We start from the raw sequence: 17,870 nt of genomic DNA on the forward strand, positions 1-17,870 counted from the left end.
GGTCTAATATTTGACCTCCAGTTTACTTTGGGGAAAATCAAGGTGCATTCAAGTGTGCGAGTTGGGCCTCCTCTGCTAAAGAATAAATCATAGACTTAATTCAGGTAACCATTCCTGAATGTATACATTTAAAGTTACATTGCTTTAAATGGAATGAATCCTGATTTACAGAATATTGCTTCAGTAGTGCTGTTCAATTTACACCAAAAATATATTAAAGGAACCATCTTGCGCATCTTTATGGCTGAGGGGCGCACCGTGGTACTAATGTTCAGAGCATTTCAAAGCACATGGGTGGGTCTTTTTGTTTGTATGGTTTAGTTTCATGGGTTTTGTCCTTTTCATTCAGCTCTGGTGGGAAAAAAACAGGCTGGTTTATTCAGACTTTTCCACTTTCTGAATTTCCTGCAATGTGACAGTGATGTTGTGCTTGGGTTCCTAGTTAACTTTTTACTGGTATTTTGGAAGCTATCAGGAATCAGAATAAGTTGGGTAACTTGTGTTGTTTGTATTTATAAGGTGTGCTATTAATATGCATTTTTCTGCAAAGCCGGATCCTTTAGGGTCAGGCTCTGTAATAGGTTGCTTCAAAAATTAATCATAGCAATGGAAAGAAACTTACTTGGTGCTCTTCCACTCTTTAAAATATGCCACATACTATTTTTTTCAAGCCACACTGTTAAAAAAGTGGTGGATACCATTTCCCACTTGGCCTCCAAAGGGTGAAATCCTCATCTGGTATAAATTGGCGTAGCTCTATTCAAATCAGAGCAACTACATTAATTCACTCCAGCTGAGGCTCCAGCCCTTAAAAGACCAGTGAGGAGAGCAAATTGTACAGGATGGATTTTCGGGCTGGATGGAAGGTTTTGCTGTGTAACTTAGTTATGTGTCTAGGCTCAGGGCTGTGGGAAACTGTCTGCTTGACATCTGCAGCATACGCAGCAAATGCTTTGGCAGTTTGAGTTAATGCCTTTTGAATTCGCAGGTTGTTTACTTTCAGCTTGAATGTGGATTTGCTTTCAGCCTCAATGGGAAATCTAACATAAGAAGTAATAGGACTAGCCATCTGTCCAAAAGGGTGTGAGAATTCCTGGTTTTGAACCAATAATGGAGATCAGGGACAAGTTCACCCACTGTGTAATCTCTGGCAAATTATTGACGTGCTCCTTGGATTTCCGACCCAGGACCCAATCCCTCTGGTGCAGTGTGGGCAAATGTAGACTCAGGAGACCAGACCTGTAAAATGAACATGGTCAACATCCCTTTACAATGGTCGCTTCCACAAACAAGCGTTGTTCCAGCCCTTTCTTCCCCTGCTCTGATTTACAACCCGTTTTGGCGTATAAACCATGCACCTGTGAAGCGGTCTGTTCCATCACCACTGAAGCCTGTGATCTCAGGGGAGCGGTAAACAACATGAGTAAATGGGAACCCCCATCTCTTGCAGCATTTCCTGCAAGTAAATATCAATCCTTGTGTTAGTCATAGGCAGAGAATTGTGTAATAACTAGATAGATTGGGTCGCTTTTTCAAAAAAGATCAGGGCCAGATTTCTCAACTATTCAGCACTCCTGAAAGAGTCCAGATTTTTAATTTTCTTTCTTTCAAGCCAAAAGTTAAACCCATCCCTCCCTCCCATCACCTAAAATAAGAAGCTGCATAAGAGCCAAGTTTTGACAAAAGTGATCAGCTTCCTGCAGCATTGAGCAGGATATACTGAACAGATTTTGCAGAGCACAGCATGTGATGGGTAATAGAGCTTCTCCCAATGCACACATGTGGATATGAATGGGACCCTGGGCCTTCTCTACCCATTTTGGCCACAGGAAGTGCCATCAGCTTTGGTGAGAAAACACTTAGACTGTATGTACTATGCTCACTAGAAGGCTATGCCCTTGTTTTGGAAGCCTGTGTAGTATAAACTCCTGGTTCACTCCTTTTCCACTGACTTTGTCCATCATTTCCGTTGACTTGGATTGAATTATCCTGATTTGTACCAGCTAAAGACCTGAGTCTTGGTCTCAAAACAACTTGGATGAGCTAAAAATCATTGCTTGAGTAATTAATAAATAATATGGAAGGCAGGAAAAAAACCTACAAGAAATCATTTAAGAAGAACATTATCTGGTCTTTTACAGCAAAACATTAATTCTTTACTACATCTAGAGAAAATGTAGGTGCTTTTAACCTTCTTGAGGTGAATAGTCCTATTCTATAGGGACTGAATATCTGGCAACGTCCTCAAAAGCACGCTGGCCTGATTCAGATCTACCTTACACATTAAGGAACATTACTTGAGATATGCTGGTGTAAACCGAGCCAGAGATCAAAACCAGCTCTGCAATAGCCCTGTTTGTCCAGGGGAGTTAAGCAAAACATACGACTTTCATCCCAACAGAACCATCCCTGGGCTATTTATCCTCAATTACACTCTGTATTAAGAAAACTGGAGGGCACCAGATCAAGTTCAAACTGTTTTCTTTCTTCCTTCTCTGTCAAATTAGGGCTACTGCAGATCTAATGAATTTTAAGATTGAGTGGGGAAACAAAACTCTCTTCAAAGTCCTTATTTTGTTTATTGATTCAATAGTGTTCGCTGACTAATAACCACCCAAGGCTCACAGGCTCATTTGAACCGAGAATGCTGTGATCTTGCATGTTATCTACGAGAAGAATAGCCATCTTACAGATAAGTAATCTGCTTAAGGTGAGAGAAAACAGGGCTTGTAGTCCTTTCTTAGGGAAGCCAAATTGGTTTTCTGCCAATTTTCAGGAAGTCTTCTTGTAAAGTTTTCTATAGAATCACAACATCATTTTTCCTTATTTCCCTCGTATGTGTGCAGTCACGAGAACCAGGATGGCTTGAAATTAAGCAAGCACAGTACAACCTTCCAGTCAAAGACTCTGCAGTTTTAGGTTTTGCTTGGAACTAGAAACAGAAGAGCCGAAACACTGCATAAAAGAAGAAGAAGAAAAAAAAGCTGTTTTCATGGTATTTTTGGCATGGGCAACTGCTCTGATAGGTACTGGAAATCATGCAAGAAGGGTCTGTTCTTAAGACATTCCCAGCCCTGCTCTGAAGACTAAGGGCTTTAGATAAGCATCTGCATGTGGGGATCTTTATCCAAAACAAACCACCCAACCTTTTGTAGTTCACCCGTCACTAATAGTGATTTCCCCCTCTGCTTCTCTCCCTGCACACGCACACAAGTTCTTCGAGGCACCCTAAAAGCTTTTCCTTGATGGTAACATTTTAATTGCCTCTTGAGCAAGATTTTCTTCGTGAAGAAAAAGAAGAACACAATAAAGTGCCTCAGGCTGCCTAAAGGATTTCCTGTCCTCAACATCACCATACATGTTGGGCTTGCTTCCCTCCCTTTTCTTTTTTGCCACATCTTCTCTGCGTTTTGCATGATTGTTTTCTTTCTTTTCCAGCCTGGAAAAAAACAACATTGCCTTCCCCCCTCCCTTCCCTGGCAACATGGGTGACAGAGACAGAGAAATCAGCACAGTGTCAGCAAGAGTTTAGCCCCGCAGCTGGGACCTGAACTTTCAGCAGCGGAGCACAGCGCTGGGTCACTGCACTAAAGCAAGCAGATTGATACAAAGTGCTTGCTCACCCTGGGAAGGAAAGCATCAGAAGGCAGTTGATAAGAATCTTTAGGCACTGTCTCTTGTAAGCTTACAGCAGCAAAGGCTGAGTTTTTCCTGGGAAAGATTATCTTAGAGTGTACATGTACTGCCGTAACCCCCAAAATGACACAATATTTGGACGCTCACTGCACTGGGGGGATACAACATAGAGGCAGTGTAGACTTCAGAGCTGTTGAAACGGGAGAAGGAGCACGTGGACTCAGCGTGCTGCCTACTGTGTGAAGTTTTCTGTTCTGAAGACCTGGATGTTCATTTCTGCCAAGAGTTAATGTGCTTAGAAAGAGGATGCTAAAATATTCTTTCCCACTCCAGTTTGCAACTGAGAACTTGTTAGTCTGTAGTATCTTTTATTTATAGCGCTTTTCGACTCAAAGGATCTGAAAGTGCCTCTATATGGGAGTCACTTCAATGAGCTACAGATATCTCTGGGCTGGGATGCTTCTCTGCAGGGGCCTCTGACTGAGGTTTCAGTGTCTGCTTTGCCAGGGACACATGTGAGGGACCCAGTCTGCCTTCCCAGATGCCAGCACTTGGTACTAAAGGCTGGAGGGAAGGGCAGAAACCTACCCTAAGCCTTAGGAATAGCAAAGAGAGAAAACAGACATGTAAACCAACTGGGAGAGAGGATTTGGATGGACATCGGCTGACTTTGGAAGCAGAGTTTGAGAGGAATCATGGCCAACGCTGGATGACATTGTTATGCAAAGGACCTGGGACAGTGAATCCACAACTCAGAAGAGGGGATTTGGTGGCCCTACTTGGATACCACTTCATCCAACCCAGCCAGCCACCCCCAGCTGTGCTGCAGTGGCCTGGAGAAAACTTCACGTGGACCTAGCGCAGGAGACACGTCCCAGTGGCAGAGGTGCTCCCACGGGCACAGGCCTGAGGCTGGGTTTAAGTATGCAAACACACACGTCCCTTAGTGAATGCAGTCACAGCAGGGCATCTGCTTATTTTAAGTCCACTTCAGCACTCTCCCATGAGCTGCTCCACATGCAGCAGCTGGCGGAGGCCGAAGGACCAGCTCCTCCATGTGGCTCCTGGCAGCTAGAGGGTGTCACCCAGCCCTCTGCTTTCCTCCTGCGTTATACGTGCAGGCCAGGGAAGCAAAAGTCTGACCAACTGACGGGTTTACGATTCCAGCCTGCGATTTCTGCTTCATCCACAGCCAGGCGAGATTTTGCCAAGGTACATATTAGGCAGCTGCTCAGGACACTGCTGTTTTGTCTGTACCACCCCGAGCATGCTGGCTGTTTCCTGGTCTGCCTCGGCGACCCCGCTTTTGAGCCGGTTGCTCTGCCGTTCCCTGGGGTGGCCAGACCGTGTTCGGCAAGAACCAGCCTTTTCCTGGCACTTTTGCCAGGTTTCCTGAGGGACTCATTGCCGCAGGGAGTGGAGGTATCAGGCCTAAGACACAACGAGTGCCCATCTGTTTCACCACCCTCTAACTCACCTGGCTTTCAAGGATCCCCCGTGATGTGTCTCAGTGGTCAAGAGAGTCCAACCAGGCTCACAAAAAACCCCACAGGGCCATTCCCTGCTTTGGGTCTTCAGCTTGTCTTGCAGCTTAATGCACTCATGCCACCATGCTAAAATCCCCAGAGCATCTTCTTTCCTCTATCCATGCCCCTCAAAGCCACCCCCAGCATCAGCATCAACACTGTTACATTTTTTCTCCAAATCTCTTTCCTCCAGGCACCAGACAAGGTGCATTTTACACCACTTTATCTCCATTATACATATGTCAGTGTTCCAAACTCTAGTTTAATTGGAGTCACATCACTGGCTGTAAGTTGGCTCTCTCGGGTCCTTTCCATGGAGGACATGCATTTTGCCTCAACCTTTACTCTACCTCCCAGACAAACCTGTCTCAGCCTTCCTTTGCAGAGGGGGCTGGGGCTTGCACATCCTGGCATACATATGTTGTGTGTACATATGGGATTTTTTCCCCCTTCTTGGTCCATTGAGTGTTACATCACATTTCACTCCCTTTGGTGCTCCTTCCACATGTGCTAGTTTGGATTTGTGGGTTGGAGTGGGAAGGGACACCTCTATGGGCAAGATAAGAGGGAAAAAAAGGAAGAAAAAACCTAAAAAGTAAAGAAAAGGGAATTAATATTTGAGAGGAGGGCATTTAGGAGGAGAGAAAAACAAATCAAAGCTGGTGCCAGGCTGGAACTGGCAGCTGGTTGCCAGCACAGCAGGCTGAGAAGTTGGTGGTGGCAGCACTCAGTGCTGTGTTTGGGTTGCTTAAAAAAACTAAACCCTCCCTCCCTCACTATTCTGCCTCCGTTTTTCTCCCGGCCCCACAAGCAGGAGGAGGAATTCAGTTGCCAAATGCAGGCTTGCAGGAAGTTTGTATTTACAGCACTGCCAAGGGATGCAAACGGCGTGCGTCGTGCCCTGTGACACGTGTGTGTGCACATGCATGTGTGCCCGTGAGCACTGCTGCTCGCCTGTGCTTGGGCAGCTGTGAGCTGGATTGGACCTGCCAGGCATGGTGTGGGTGCAGTGGCTCTCTGTCCGAGGAGACACCAGCGCATTGGCAACCGTGGCACGATTTTTTTTGCTGATGTGAGGGGAGGGAGGTGGGAGGGCTGGGGAAGGAGGAGAAAGGGGGGTGGAAGGTTGTAATGCTTGGCTGGAAAAATTTAGAGGAGTACAAAGGAGTGAGCTATGAAAGGGGGGGGGGGGGGTGAGGGGGGGTAGGAGGCTGTGAACTGGCTGCTGTGGAGGTGGGAAGAGATTTATGTTTGCCAAGTGGATTCAGCTGGGAGTGGGCTGGGAGGTGCAGGGTGCTGCAGGAGAGGCAGAAGGTGCCATGGGGAGGCTGACGGTCCCAGCAGCAAAGCGGCAGGGCTTTATTTTCTTCCTTTCTTTCCTCCTCCCTCCGCTGGGTGCTTGGAGGAGAAGGCAAGACAAAAAGCTGAACCGGTGCCAAGAAGGAGCTGCATCAACTCGAAAATGGCACTCTGCACCGCACTAATATTTCGAAGCTGGGCTGCGCTGGAGAGCAGCGAAACGTGCCAGGAATGAGAATGGCTGCGACCGCGGGACCACCAGCTGGGCTCAGGGGTGTTCTCCCACCCCTCCGCTTCCCCTTTGCCTTTTAAATGTGGCACTCTTCTCTCCCATCATCCACCCCCAGTGATCTTTAGGGGTTTTGGGAAAAAGAGGGGCCCTTGCTGGCGAGCTGGGTTAGAGAGGGAGCAGAAGGGGAGCAGCCCCTTGCACCCCAGGGCTGGTACAGCATGGGAAGCACCTGGCAGACATGCTCTGCTTGTAACTGGTCTTTAGCCCATGTGTGTCTGTTGCTATGCTCTCTGGAAAGGATTTTAGGCAGAGAAGGAGCAAGTGTGCTTATCCCCTCCTGCCATCTCCTTATTGGGGAGGTATTTTTATTTTTTTAATATTCCTCCTAGGGAGGAAAAGAAGACTTGATTCCCAGGGAGTTTTCTGATTATTTTCCTGTTGCCACTCCTTCCCCTCCTTCTCGCTGTCCTCATCCTCTTCTCTCTGTACCCATAAGGCTGCTCTCGTGGCTCTGTATCCTGATGCAAGGTTACTTGTAGGACACGCAGATCTCTGCAAGGTGCAGCGTCGCCTGCGTCGGTGGTCTGTTCTCATTTGCTGGGGGACGAGACAACTTCCAGACAGTTCCACAGCTCAGCTGAACAGGTTAATGCAGTGTTGGTGCTCGGTCGCAAAATCCCCTTCCTGCAAAGCCTGCCTCAATGAAACAAACAGAAAAAAAATCAAATAGGACTGAAACTTCAACAGCAATTCGAAAGGTTAATTTGCAAGGTATCGGCTGGAGTTTTACTGTGATTTTTATCTGAAAGAAAAGATTTTGCCCTGTGTTTGTCCCCTATTCCCTTCATTCACAGGCTAGGAAAAGGTACACGAAAGGACCTTTTTTTTAAAAGATATTTTTAAAATTGTTACCAGCACAAAAATGTTCTTGTAGTAGTCCAATAGTTGAAGCTGAATGTGAAGATCTTCCACCACACCCACACATATACTCCTCTATGGATTGTGCTGGCATTTGGACCTGAAGTTTTTGGTTAGCTTTACAGAAATTTTAGAGAATGTAAAAAGATAAAAACCTTGCCTTTAGGTTTGAAAATGGGTCCAGAGCCTATTTTAAGAGCATTTAGCACTCATACAACCAGCAGGTCAAGTTCAAGGAGACCTTTCCAAAGCACAGGCAGAGACTCATTAACTTACTGTATCTCAGGAGCTTGTGGATTTTTGGGTTGTTAACATGGTCCTATTTGTAGTCCCAGGCATGGAATGATCCCTGTGACTTGTCTCTCATCTGAAAACCATTCCCTAGTGTACATCCAAACCACTTCAGATCTCACCTTTGGTTTCAGACACATGGGTCTGGTTTTGGGCTCAGGTAATTCTGCTCAGGTAGTGCCTTTTGGAAACACCATGATAAATAATGGGGAATTTAGGGAGAGTTAAATATATTTTCCAGACTGGTCTCCTCACCCTTTTCTTCTCACAGCTCCTCGCAGATCAATGGTCCTTTCTCAGCAGAGGATCAAAAGATCAGTCCCAAATTAATGCTGCTAGGAGGTGCACTAATTTCTGAGGTGGTGCTTGTAGGATTTGTGTGGAGTAGGACCTCTGCAGCAACCGCTTACTCTTCGTCCTCTCGGCTGTGCCTTGAACCACAGAAGCTCAACTTGAGCTTGCACGGAAGAGATGCTGTTTTCTCTTCTTGTGCTTTTCTCTTTGTCACAAGTGAGGAATATGTAGTGCTTGGCCCAGGAAACCTTGGACAGGGTGAAGAAACCATGGCAAATGTCAACAAGAGGTTTGGCCAAGTCACTTGGAGTAATCTGTGTGCCATTGTACATTCCACCAGATCCCACCTGTTCTTTGTGAATAAAGTATACGCATAAAAATATGTGGTTTTATATACACGTGTTTGCTGTTTGCTTTTCAGTTGCCTCTTTTGACTTAATGAGATGTGTATTTAAGCTACCATCCTCACCAAGGGCACACACCATGCAGACGTTGCCTGAAATTCCCAGCAGTCCTTGCTGATGGTTTTCGCTGCAGCTGAACCTCTTTCTCTGGCCACAAACTCCTCTTTTTAATCTGAGATCCCTGACCATGGGATGCCAACCTACAAAAGTGAATGCCAGGACCTGGGATTAAAGCCCACATCAAAGTGAGCAGAGAAGACCCTGGCGGCTGTCCTAACCTGCCTTGCACCTGCACAGAGCATGGCTCACGCTTTTATATGTGGAGCCAGCTTGTGTTTACTACTGATTTAAACCTCTTAATACTTTGGTTACCAAAAAGCAATTCGCAGCAGATTTATAGGGAGAATCCCAAAAATACGGACAAATATTAATGTAGACCAGTGGCATCCATGTGCACAAAGTAGCAATGTGGCATTAGTTGTTCAGGAAGATAAACTGAGGACAGTGAATGAAGAGACCTTCTTAAACCTTTATATTTCAGAATGCAGACCTCTCTCATTTCCTCAATATCTTGACAACGCTCTGGAGTAAGGGACCTCATCCTTCTTGGAACACCAATGTTACTCTTGTGCTTTCCAAGTGGTCCAAGTAAGCCATCCGAGTGGCTTGGTCATACCCCCAAGGAGTATTGCAAGGCATTGACAAGGCAGCTGAATGTCTTTGTCTTTATTTCTTTCTGTATCAAAGAAGTGTCTGTGGACATATTTCCCTGAATCACCATATCTCATGAATCACAAGTTGCTTCCTTCAAATCCCTCATCTTTTTAACACTTTATAATGAGAAACGTTGCCTGCTTGGAGTTGTTAAAAGATGACCTGTGTCATGTCTAGAAGGGTTAATCCAGAGGACTCTTTCAAGGCTATCTTCCACCCCTTCTCCCCACACCTTCCCCACTCTCAGTCGTTTATTGTTTTGGACCGGTAACCTCACATTTCTGTAATCTAAATGTGCAAATGCTTTGCAGTCACGGTCCAGTAGCTGGGTTAATCTCAGACCCCTGGAGTGGCAGATGGCTGATTTGTTGCTGATTCCAGTTACAGAGAATCGTGCCACCTATTATCTTTGCACAGGCTGCTGCTTAAAAGGATGCCTTGGGCAAAATCAGGGAAAAGCAAAGCAAAGAAAACACTCCGTGATCTGCATCACTACAGGTGAAAATGTAAAATATTTCACCTTTGTGTGAAGGGCTCAAGAGGTGGGCAAAGAGGGGAGAGGAAGCAGGAGGGGAAGAAGGGGAGAGGAAGATCTCATTTTCGTACCAGAAGTGCAGAAGCACAGGGCAGAGTGGGTATGCCACAGTCATGATGTTGAAGCACAAGCATTTACCCTGTTTTAAATGGTTTTGCAACGTGGTAATCTTTGGCTTCAGCTCCCTGCTTTAAATCTTAAACAAAGCATGTAGGCTGGCATCTTGTGACACCTTCCTGTTCTTCCCGAGCCTTTCCAACACAGGTTGTCATAGGAATCCATTACACCACTCCCTGCCATTCTGGGTCATTGCACAGCCAGCAGCTGCTGGGGAAAACTGTGATGGCCCTGTGGTGCTGCCATGCTTGCCAGGGCTAATTGGGAGGAGAAACCTACACATTTGGTGGGTTAAGGAGAAGCTTGGGGAACCTTTCAAAACAAAGTGGGGCCGAGGATGAACCCCAGCACCGGGTGCTCAGAGGGCCGCAGCTGGCAAGCGGTGGTGGGCATGTAGAATGATGTAATGAAATGGAGAAGCAGAGCAAAACTTTGGATGTTTGAGACCATTTTCTGCACAGTCATTCCCACAATCAAGGTTTTCTCTTTTCTCTTTGCTCTGGGAAATGCTACAGAGTCAGATGAAGAATTTGGGAAGAGAGTGTGGGTTCCCTGTGCAGAGTCCACTGACGAAATCTGTGAACAAGGTAAGAACAAGAGGTTATGGCTGTGAAAGTTTTTGTTTCTTCCTTTTCCCCTTTCAAAACCATTATTGCAGTGTTAGTCATGAAATTTAAGATGTGCATAACACAGAAACTAATATTCCAAGTGCTAAAGAGTCTAAAAAGATCAAGCTAAATAGGGCTTCTTTTTAATGTATGCCATTATGATGGTTTGGGTTTTAGAACAGTTTGTATTGTATCCAAATGATCTATGTGTGAATAATTGTTACCAACCTCCTGACACCAGGACCTAATTAGGAAGTAAGAGCCTTAAATAGGCCATTTGCGTAGTGAGCTTCCATATGTCTCCTTGCGCAATTTACTTGCTTCACTCCATTGAGATATAATGAGAATGAAACTCCTAGAACTGCCTTTGACGCTGAGGCTCTCCTCTTCATCTCCTCTGCAGTTACAGCCCACTATTAAGAAGATAATATCTATTTCCCTTTGTTCAGAAAGAAAAAGCTATTGTACTGCCACTCTTATTTCAGATTGCCCAAGTTTCTCTATTTCGGAGTTTCCATTGGAAATAAAATGAGAAATGCCAAAACAACTTGCAGCCTAAGAAAAATGTAATGCTGTCAGAGAAAGCACAAAGAAGGTTAGGATAGGGTGATCTTCATGGGATAGTACCTACCGTATCTACCTCAAAACTGTGCTGAAAAGCAATGTTGTGGTATTTCAGTCAAGGTACAGATGCAATTTGAGGAACTCTATGTATAGATGCAACTTGAAGAGCACTGTATTGGTTCTGTTTGGCTTTCTTCCTGCTACAATGTGAGGAAAGGGGAAAGGCTGGTACAAGGGTGCCTGAGTTTTGTCTTAGTTTTGAATATTTAGCTCAGTCTGGACCAACATGTTCTCTGGGGCTCTCTGTTCGTTATGTTGTAGAGCAGGTTCTTTGAATATGGTTAGAGAAGATATCCTTTATTACTACACACATGGTACATGCATGACTCCATCCGATGCTTCAAATGTCCTCCTTCATTCTTTTACTCCCATCAGCCCAAAGTCAACAAAACTTAAACATATGATTGAGTACCATTTTCTATTGGGACAAACTTCAATGAGTGCTCAAGGTTTTGGGTTCTTTTCCCTCCTAAATCAAGGTTTTACTTAGTTCCCCTATGAAAGACAGTTCCACTTGCAATGATTTTGTTTATGATAATTCCCTTCCAGGAATTGTCATTGCCTTCCAGAGGGAGGTTAGTGCTGGTCCCCTTGCAGTGATAATTATAATCAGACCTGTCAGCCTTCACACAGTCTGCGCTTATCACTTGCATTTAGGAGGATTTTTCCTGAAGCCTATTACCAGTGCTGCTTCTTAGGGAAAAATAGTCATGATTTTTTCTGCTAATCTTTGATGACTCTCAGCTTTGAAAGCATGGAGAAGAACAAAATGACTGCCAGTTGCGGTTAAATAAACTGTCTGTTGGTCCTGGTGTAGAGCTCTGCATCTGGAGAGCCAAGGAGCAGGTGGGTAGTCTAGGAAATGCTGAGGGGCTTAATTTGCTTGTGACAACTCTTCAGGTGTGTTGGAGATGCAAAACAGTGCTTTTTCCAACGGTAGTGCTCACAGAAACTAGCTCTGCAGACCCACTAGGCAAGGGCTTCAGGTGGCAGGCGTTTGATGGCAGTGGTACCTTCTCTCTCTGCTGTTTTGGGCAGCGGTCTGTGTTTTTGCCCGTGTTCAACCACCTGAATGCAGGATGGCCAGAGAATTAGCTGCAGTCAGTGCTGGAGATGATGGCTGACATCCAGGCATGGGTGCAGTGTAAGAGAGATGGAACCATTGCCACCAGCACATCACAGTACAGCCATGACCAACTGGACAATGTGGTGGTGGTGGGAGGGATGTGGTTCAGTGTTTTATTCATTGCAGGATGTTTGAAAATTGTCCACTCTAGTGTTATTCACACATTTCCCCATTTACTAGATTCCCCCTCATTTTTACTCCATTATTCTTACTGATATGCTAATAAAGCCCATTTCCCTGGCTTTTGCTTTTTGCTAACTTAAAACAGGTAAATTTTACATTTCTTTAGTCTAAATGAGTGATGTATCTTTCAGTCCCTCCTATGTTATCATTATGCTCTTTGTAATGTTCTCAGAGATCTGGGTCACTTGATTTTGGCAGAATTTGAGGATGCTTAGCACCTCACAGCTTTTGTAGAAATGGAAATGGTGGGAGAGTGGGGACTCCTGCATTCTCTGCAGTTATATATTTACAATGTGCAGGGATATGATTTGCCTTTGTTTTATTTAAATTCACTGTGAACTAGAGATTTATTTATCAGGTGTCACTCCCTGAAGGAAGATAAATGTCATATAGAGAAGACTTCATCTATTATACAAACAGATCTGAAGGCTTTGCTGCTGCATGCCTCTGCCTGCTGCATGGAGTAAAACGCCTTTGGCTGAACAGAGACAGAGTGATACTGAGTGGTTGCATCTGATGACCTTTTGATCAGCTGAGATCTCAAGCCATATTAGTGGACAGATTATGATGTGATGGAAAGAGGGCCAAGAATAGCCTTTTTATCATGAGATCCTTCCTGTGAATATCCTTCTTTGGTATATTCAGGTGGTTAATCACCAGGGCCAGGACAATAATTTGAAAACAAGGGAGGGAAATACTAGTACAGACAATCCAAATATGCTTGAGTTTGCCAACGGAAGTTGGATATTACAGCTTACAGTTTCTCCCTAATATTCTCCTACCCTCCTGTTTCTACCAAGGCTGTGGGTGACCTTGCAATATTTCCGATCACTAATAACCCCATTTTGGCAGAAAGATCTACACAAAATGGGCCCTGAGTCCTTGGACCACAGGGGAGCTGCAGTCCCCAAACTGAAAGTATGCACATGGTGAATATGCAAAGGGAAACATTCACATGGAAGTGTCTCCGTGTCATTCCTTGAGATAGTAACAGTGATACTTAAACTTATTTCAACACTCTTTAGAAAAAAAAGAAATACAGGTTTTAAAAAATGCACAGCCCTGATAGTATTTTCCTTTTTTGTGGAGCCAAACACAAACAAGAACAACTTTTACATTGACCTTACCTACTGGCCTGTGCAGGATTACTCCTTAAACTTTGCTGTAGGTTTAAATTAGCCTCCTTTTTATCTTAATGGCCTATATGAATCTTCAGCCTTCTTGATAATTGGGCATAAAGGAACTCTTGTTCATGTCTGACTCTGCACATCAGTCATGATTATGCCACAGTTTGATCTGGCTGCTATGATCACTTTTAGAAGGAAGGGAGGATGGACACATGTTTGTGAAGTCTGATGTAAATGCGTGTGGGTCTGTCTGAGCACGAGCGCATGCCCAGGCGGCCCGTGCTGGTTATGGACACCGTAGCATGGCCCTGTACACATTAGCACACAGGTATCCAAACTGTACACATTTTGTACATCTTGAAGCCAAATAAGCTGCTCATTTTCATGATAGGAAGAGGGAGAAGGGCTGTCAGTGTGCGAATACCAAACTGCTATCAGTGTAATGGGAATGCTGATGCACCAGGTCTGGAGAACAATAGCTGCCACAGCCCTATGGAAGCTCTTTGAAAATGAGAAGGTTATGGAGGTGGAGGAAATGCACAGCAGGACACTGTCTCCTCTCATCTCCCCCAGCCTCTTCAATCAGGTGCCTGCTGGGCTTCCTACTCCTCCTGCCTTTTGCACTAGATCATAGGATCATAAGGTATTAGATTCTCCTGGCATTAAGTTATCTGCCATCCTCCTGGCAGTGTAGCTTCCTCAGTCAGGGAGTCACTGTGAAATGCTGAGGCTGTGAGCCCACATGGTGCTTTTAGCTGCAGCTGCCAGGGCCACAGAGGTGTCCAAATAGGAGCTACGAGGAGGAACCAGCTGCCTGACACAATTCTCCACCACCTTTTCTTTGGGAAAAGCAGACACTGTGAAGGGTGGGTGGCAGCCTTGGTGCTGCCGGTTCACCAAGGAAGTGCCATTGCCAAAACATAGACAGCTCATTATAACAAGGTGCTTCTTCTCAAGCTCCATCGGCAAACCACGAGTCCGTTGCTGAAGAGGTGATACCCATGGACAAGAGTTGTAAGCATCAGGAGTGAAACCATCAGCTTCTGATGACAGTTTTGAAACCACTCTGTTGAGAAGGCTTTGTGGTATGTGTGGTGAAGAGGCTGTAGGCACAAAATGTTTCCACTGCCTCCCTCCACTGCCTTGTAGTGCTTGCGTTCTTGTGGGGTATAGGAGAGTGCAACACCATACAAAGATCTTTCTTCTTGGTGTGGGACTGCATTAGTGCTGCTGTGCCCTCTGTCAGATGGTGCCTGCCCGGATATAGTCAGTTCTTCTCAAAGTAAAGTGCTCGCATTCATCTTGTACCTCAGAGTGACCCATGTAAACAGACTCACTTTGCCGTGGGCAGCTCAGCACAGAAATTCCTATGGGACATCTTATGGTCCTCCAGCGTAGCATGATTAGAGCATATAGCAAGTGTTTGAGGTGGGATGCTTTTTTTGGGGTATGCAATTTAAAGTGACAAATGTTGAAGGTGTAGTATTAGACAGGTGACAGTGGCGTAGGATGGGAAAAAGAGGAGAGTAGTTTTGTTTGTGAAGTTAGGCTGCCCAGGTATAACATCTATGTCATTTTAAAAGCATAACCTCTTGCTTCTTGCAATTATTCTTAGAATGCAGACAGCAATAATCTACAGTTTCCCACTGAGTAAGAGCGATATCATGAACCAGCAAAAAAATTGTTGCTATAATAAAACTTAGAGCCATACAACTCCCTTCTCCCCACTGGAATGAGGTGATCTTGTGCAGGAAAAGGTGAATAAGAACATGTGCCATACCAATGTCTTCGGCTGCATGTGGCTTAAGCAAGTTAAGCAGTGTCTGGGAACGTCGCTTGGCATGGGATTGTGCCTGGATATACTCAAAATACTAGAACAGTGTTTGGCATGCTTTTGGTCCACAACAACTAACAAACTCCTAAATCATTCCTAAGCATGGATCAGGGTTCATCCCAGTGATGTTTGCATTTAGCTGCTGTGTTAGAGAAGCTAAAATATGGTTGCAAGGAGAGATACAAACCATTCTGTGCCAGTTGGCCTCAATGTCTGGGAATATTTCTGGACACATTTAATTTACTAGTGGCTGAGGCTCAGGCCCAGCTGAGAAACTGGACTCAATCATCCTAAACTCCATTTGTCAGCAGTGGGAGAAAGAGGGCAGCCACCATCAGAGGCTGTCAGCCTCCCTTTGTTCTCACCTCTCCAAATCGTAGATGGCAGCTAAGGCAGCTAAGCCTACAGGGTTCAACACACTGACTGCAGAGAAGAGACTATTTTATCCCAGAAAAAGGCTATGTATAGTACAGGTGCATTTCCTGCATATTCACTAGTCACCTCCCCTCCCCCTCTGAGCTCATATTAAAAGACTTTTAAGCCATTCAGTTGTTCTGTCCTGCAACACTGAGTGTCTTAAGTTATTTTTCTTCACAGAAAACATTTTTTTCTCCCTCACCATAGGAAGGCTCCTTTTTCAATAAGTTCCAGTTTTAAGACTAGTGTTTTGTACAGTTTTCTTTTGATGGTTTGGTGGCTGATAGTTGAATGTGTCCGTAGAAGACAATCATAGACCTATATATAATAAAATAGCTCATGGAAGGATATAGCATTATGTCTTTCAAATATTAGTAAACCCTTTGTTTGATAAGGAAAGTTTTGTTTTGAGTTTCCCTATCCAAATATATATATACACACACACACTTTTTCACACTGAATAAAAAACCTCGGTGAAAAAAATAACTTTGGTTCGACTACTGCAACCAAAGTGTAATGTTTCACTCTCTTTTCTTTCATTGAAATCTATTCATACACAAGGTGATCTGATATAATGCATGTTTAAGCATATCAAACAAACCAGTTTCCCTTCAAGCATACCTCAAGTATTGGGGACACAATGGGGACAAAATAATTGATGTAATTTGGCACATATTTGGAAACATGACCGTAATCTGCAGGTTTCAGTGAAGAAGGTATTTTCTCCAGGTATTTCAGTAAGTCAGATAGGTAAATTGTATTTTTGACATGGCAAAGATGTTCCATTTTAAACAAAGGAAGCAATATCCCAGCTGTGTCACTGAAACTCAATGCCTTCTATTACTTGTTAACAGCAGCACATTTATTGTTTCAGTGTCCGAGTTTGCTATCAAGTATCAATGCACTGCTACATACCAAATAATCAATAGCTCCGTCAGTTGAGTATGCCATGGAAATACAATAGTACTGTTAATATTGATCCACACAGCAGAAATCAAGGCACCAAACTTTGCAGGCATTACTTGTTAGCAGCCTGGGTTTTTTTTTGCAGAGCAACTGACTTGAAAATCGTTATGGCATGCTATCTCACAGGGACTGATGTTTTCTGCACACCCTCGTTCCGTGCATAATAAAAAGCATGAACATAAACACAAGGGTATCAGTGCACACAGGACCTGTAGATATGGTGCATACGGTTTCATTTCAGCCTTCTGTGGTTTCTGGGTGCAGCAAACCAGCTGCAAAGAGCACTGGCAAAATCAAACTGCATCAGCTCTGGTACCCTCCTCTAATGGTGCAGAGCAGCAGTTTGGCTGGCCAAACTAATCAGCATCCCAGTATGCTCTTCTTCACAGGAGGAGTGAAATGTGTTGTGGATGGGTGGCTTGAGACATCCAGCAGCCTTCTCCAAGCATCATGAGCAATGTCGTTTAACGACGGCTTGTGTGGTTTGCTTGTGGAGGTGACTTCAGGCTCAAGTTATCGCCTGAGAGGAAAAAAGCCCTGCAACACTGAGGTGTGCCGGCAGTGTCAAGAGCATCTGTTCTTTGCTATCTTGCCCCCCCAGACTGACAGGTTGCCTTGGCAGGAAGAAAACGCAGTGCTCCCCATTCCCACTTGTGCTTTCACACACACCCCTGTGAGTTTGGCGGTCTTTGCTGGATCTGTAATGGCTTTGCAATGAAGCTGTGAATGAAAGTTTGGCAGATTGAATTTACAATTGTCAGTCTCCCTAGAAGCGGCCCAGAATTTCATTAACTAAGATATAGGCATGATTTCCTATAAGCTCTTTTCAGATTTTACTAGATGCAGATACATTAAATCCTTATTTTGCCTATGTGCAACCAAAATTAGTTTGCACAGTACCCTTCATATAGGAATACTATAGTTCTGGTATCTTCTACTTGAGCAGCAGCTGAACTATAGGATGATATTCTCACTGATAGTGTTTCTTTAATAAGTGGCTTTACTTCAATAATAAGAGT

The 17,870-nt window shown here is 44.6% G+C and overlaps 1 protein-coding gene across 6 annotated transcripts in view; it reads left to right on the forward strand.

Moving 5' to 3' along the window:
* The window catches only part of SETBP1 (SET binding protein 1), a 267,217-nt gene that overhangs the window by 110,582 nt on the left and 138,765 nt on the right, over positions 1–17,870 (forward strand). For 4 of the 6 annotated variants that reach the window (XM_075079766.1, XM_075079761.1, XM_075079762.1 and 1 more), the window contains one exon: positions 10,482–10,553. The exons of the other annotated variants lie outside the window; for them this stretch is intronic. In XM_075079766.1, the coding sequence (XP_074935867.1) occupies positions 10,482–10,553 (72 nt within the window). The remainder of the gene's footprint in view (positions 1–10,481; positions 10,554–17,870) is intronic. 6 annotated transcript variants of the gene reach the window in all.

Source organism: Phalacrocorax aristotelis, chromosome Z (assembly GCF_949628215.1).
Source record: "Phalacrocorax aristotelis chromosome Z, bGulAri2.1, whole genome shotgun sequence".
Taxonomy (NCBI): domain Eukaryota; kingdom Metazoa; phylum Chordata; class Aves; order Suliformes; family Phalacrocoracidae; genus Phalacrocorax; species Phalacrocorax aristotelis.